The sequence below is a fragment of the Nematolebias whitei genome, chromosome 4 (assembly GCF_014905685.2).
Source record: "Nematolebias whitei isolate Nwh7 chromosome 4, NemWhi1, whole genome shotgun sequence".
Classification (NCBI taxonomy): domain Eukaryota; kingdom Metazoa; phylum Chordata; class Actinopteri; order Cyprinodontiformes; family Rivulidae; genus Nematolebias; species Nematolebias whitei.
Window position 1 is genome coordinate 11,060,629 of NC_056501.1, and position 3,841 is coordinate 11,064,469.

The window sequence follows — 3,841 nt, forward strand, 5'->3', positions numbered from 1 at the left end:
GCTGGTGTACCCAAATGGAATGGCTTTTTTTCTTAATAATGTGCTTAGGACTGCAGCATAACAGAAAAAGACCCGAAACCTCCAGATTGTTATAAACAGCTATCTCCACAAGGGGGCGACAGTGATCACAAAAGGCAAAAACACGAATGGAACCAGGGCCAGGGTGTGCAGGTTGGCTGTGGATTTGACCCGTCCGTTGTTTCGGTTCCACTTGGACCCATTTCTGTCCCGGCTTCGGGGAGGTTTTGCAGGACTGGTGACGGGGTTACGTGGGGGTTTACCGTAAGGCGGAGAGTAAGGCCCAAACCCCGGCCAGTCATCACTGTACCTTTCCCCATGATCTTCACCTCCAGAGCCACTGCCCTCCTCACCTGAAACAATCAGAAAGATCAGTTCATTTATCAAGAGGCAATAATCAAATTCCAAATCAAAATATAGATATTGGTATGGGTTGTTTAAAGCTCCCTTTTGTTTTTTAAACATAAGGTGTTAATGTAAACCCACTGTCCATGAAGTCCACGTCCTGCCCATTGTAAGCATGTCTCAGTTTGTTGGTCACCACTCTGAGCTCCATGATCAGCTGTCTGATCCTCACATCAGGACGGGTGATGTCCACCTCTACCTCGGGGTTGTTGATCTGGCTGAGGAGCCCGTCACCTGTCACACTCATCAAATACCTGAGCGACAGACAGAAACGTTCACGCAAACAGTACTTTAGAGACATTAATCGTTTGAAGCTGCTGCATCGTTTAAAAAAAAAGGTTTTCAGTGGAAGCAGCTGCTTCTGAATTTTTTTGCAGGGAATGAGAAGACTATTAAATCTCAAGGTTTTTACTGTAATAGCTTAAGTACTGCTGATGGAGCATCAACTTTAGCAGCAGTGTTGACAAGCTGATAGCGAGGTTTTCTGTCTTTGCTGTGCAAACTGATGTGTACAGAAAATATCTGAAATCCCAAAGCACAGTTTGACTCATTTCTATCATAACTCATTTTAAATTATATATTGAATTGTAGCAAGGAACATGTTTTATGTAATTATTTTTGCCTATTTAAATATAGTAGCATAAAATTTGATACCAGCAAATCTAGCTCTCGTCCTTTATATCAAGAAAGCTCATCAGGGACTCTACTTCCTCGGGCGGCTGAGGCGAGCTGGTCTGGAAAGCTCAGTTCTCGAATACTGAAGAGGGCCACCTGCATCATGAAGGACCCCACTCACCCAGCACACACACTTTTTGCCCCACTCCCCTCAGGCAAGAGGTTGAGGAGCATTAAGTGTAGAACCACTAGACTGAGGAACAGCTTCTACCCTGAGGCTGTTACACTCATGTATCTCTAACCAGAATAATCACTGTGGGAAAAAAAATCACATCTTGCTGCTGATTTGTTTCATGCTGCTGTTCGACGTATTGTTTTTGTACTATTAGTGTATTTTTAGTTAATGTTTTTCTTAGTTCATACCTGAGATCTTATTACTGTTTTTCTTTTACATTTTACACTTTTATTGAATGTAACTGGGACCCTGTGAACACAATCTCGTTCCACCACTTGTGGTGCGTATGACAAATAAAGAAACTCTGACTCACTGACTTATATGAAAAAAAAAAATCTACAAATTGTTGATTTTTAAATGAGCTGTTCCCTTCTTCAGCTTCCATCGCCAACTTACTTTCTTTCCATCTTCTGTATCTCTCCCACAAACACACCAGACTCTGTGTTTTAATGAATCAGCCCTGGTACAGGATGTGGACTCTGTTTGCCTAAAAGTGAGCAGCCTGAGGGTGTGGGTGACTGGCAGAGGCTAAATTAACCGAACTTTGCTCCATCTGCTGCATCCTTCCACCTCTGCACCTCCCTCCCTCACTTCTCCTCTGGCTGTTCCTAAACGCCTCCCCCCACCTCCCACACCTTGAGCTATTTTTTCTGATCTTGCTCACCTCCCACGGGTCTGCCCGTTCCAGCAGCGGTCCTCGTTAGTGACGTCGGCAGCCATCTTCTCATCGTTGCAGATGGTGTGTGGGAGGGACACCCAGAAGCCTTGCATGGGCCGCAGTCGCTCCTTCAGCTCGGTAACCTGTGTGGAGGTGGAGGGAAAATGTTCATGAATCAGACCTGATTCTGAAGGATCCTTGCTTGCATGGCTGGCTGGAGGATGCACATGGATCCAGTGGTGATGGTGGGCAGGAAACACCCTGACATGACTCTGCTTCTGCTTCAGTTCTTGAACGGCACATCTTTTATACATACCATTATACTTTTCCTCTTCCTCTACTTCTGATTTAGTTTATTTATAAACTCTTCTCTCTTGTGAGGATCATTGCGTAGTTAAAGTATGTTGAAGTCTTAGTGTCCCTGAACGTCAAAGGATTTTAGCGTCTTCCGGCTTATTGCTTTGATTGTCTGGTGTTGAACCAACACATTCTCAGCTCCATATCAAAGCAAACGTTCTTTAGGCTGCTTCCTTCTTCAGGGGCTGCCACAGCAAGCGAACTCACGTGAAAGATGTGGCAACTGTTTTACACAGAATGGGTTTGAACCCGCAACTTCAGGATTATAAGACTGAGGCACTGGCCCCCAAGCTACCACAGTCAATACCATATCATTTCAAGTCACCTTTTATTTAACTAGATATATTTTTTGGAAAAAAAACATTGAGATCAAGATTTTTTTCACAATAGTGACTTGACAAGAGGTCAGTAGGTGCAACAAACCCGCTTCGAATGTTATCAGCCATTAAATGTCCGTTATTAGTTATCATCCTCATAGGTTGCATTCAGACTGCCCCTCCTGTACCTCCTATTAGGTTTAAAGGTACGTTGTTAGCGCTGATAATAGGGTCATGCGGTTAGGTTAAAAGGGTCAGGGGGTTAAGTTTAGAGTCAGGTGTAAGGTTAGGTTTAGGAACAGGGTTTAAATAAAGCAAACAAACAAGAACTTCTGGTTTTACATGCGTGCCAAGCTGCATATTATCAGCGATAACAACGTAACCTTAAAACTACTAGGAGGTAGGAGGGACAGCCTGAATACAACCTATGGGGATGATAACATCCGAACCCGCCGAACAAGCTGCAGCTAAGTGTTTAGCTCTGAGCGTTGAGGATGATTCAACACTTTGGTGTTTGTTCCGTTGTTTTCCCTCCTCACCAGTCGGTCCAGGTTGGTGCCTGCAGCGGTGGTGGGTTTCTCCTCGGGGGTGTAAGTACGGAAAGGTCTCCTGTTGCCTCCCGTCTCTTTAGGCGAGCGTTTGGATCGTGCTGGAGCTGGCCTGGGGTTTCCACAACCTTGGAACACCTGAGTCAAAAATCGATAAATCAAGTGATGTGAACAGGTAAATAATTCGTATTTCTTTCTACCTCTTTAAGTTAATTTAAAGAAATGTCACATTCTTGGTTATCCTGTACCTTCCACAACATAACGTTCATTTCATTCCCTTTATTTATATAGGTTAGTCACATCCAGACACGATCGTCTCATTTGTAAGAGGCATGGTATACAAACTTTAAACAGATTTTGTTGCATTCTATTTTAAAGCACTCTTTAGATTTCACTTTGAACCTCTGGATTCAGTCAGTCACATTTAAGGCACTGCTTCAAAAACTCATCTCAAAATACATCTTTCAGTTGAAAATGTAAAATCTAGGGATTGTGTGAATGTCTTTAGACCAGACAGCAACAGACAACGAAGTAATTACTCTTTTTGAAGGAAAGGCATTAACTCAGACATCGCCCTCTGTACTATCAAAATAAACCACAAGAGAAATACAGTAAATGAAGGATAATGTGCTGATTTAATCCTATACCTTATATATATATATATATATATATATATATATATATATAT

The 3,841-nt window shown here is 42.8% G+C and overlaps 1 protein-coding gene across 1 annotated transcript in view; it reads right to left on the reverse strand.

Moving 5' to 3' along the window:
* Positions 1-99: 99 nt before the first annotated feature.
* gpc2 (glypican 2) overlaps positions 100-3,841 on the reverse strand; it is a 14,932-nt gene continuing 11,190 nt past the window's right edge. The window contains exons 8-11 of the mRNA XM_037675682.1: positions 3,145-3,291; positions 1,938-2,074; positions 505-677; positions 100-371 (exon numbers count right to left, since the gene is read on the reverse strand). Coding sequence (XP_037531610.1) covers positions 100-371; positions 505-677; positions 1,938-2,074; positions 3,145-3,291 — 729 coding nt within the window. The remainder of the gene's footprint in view (positions 372-504; positions 678-1,937; positions 2,075-3,144; positions 3,292-3,841) is intronic.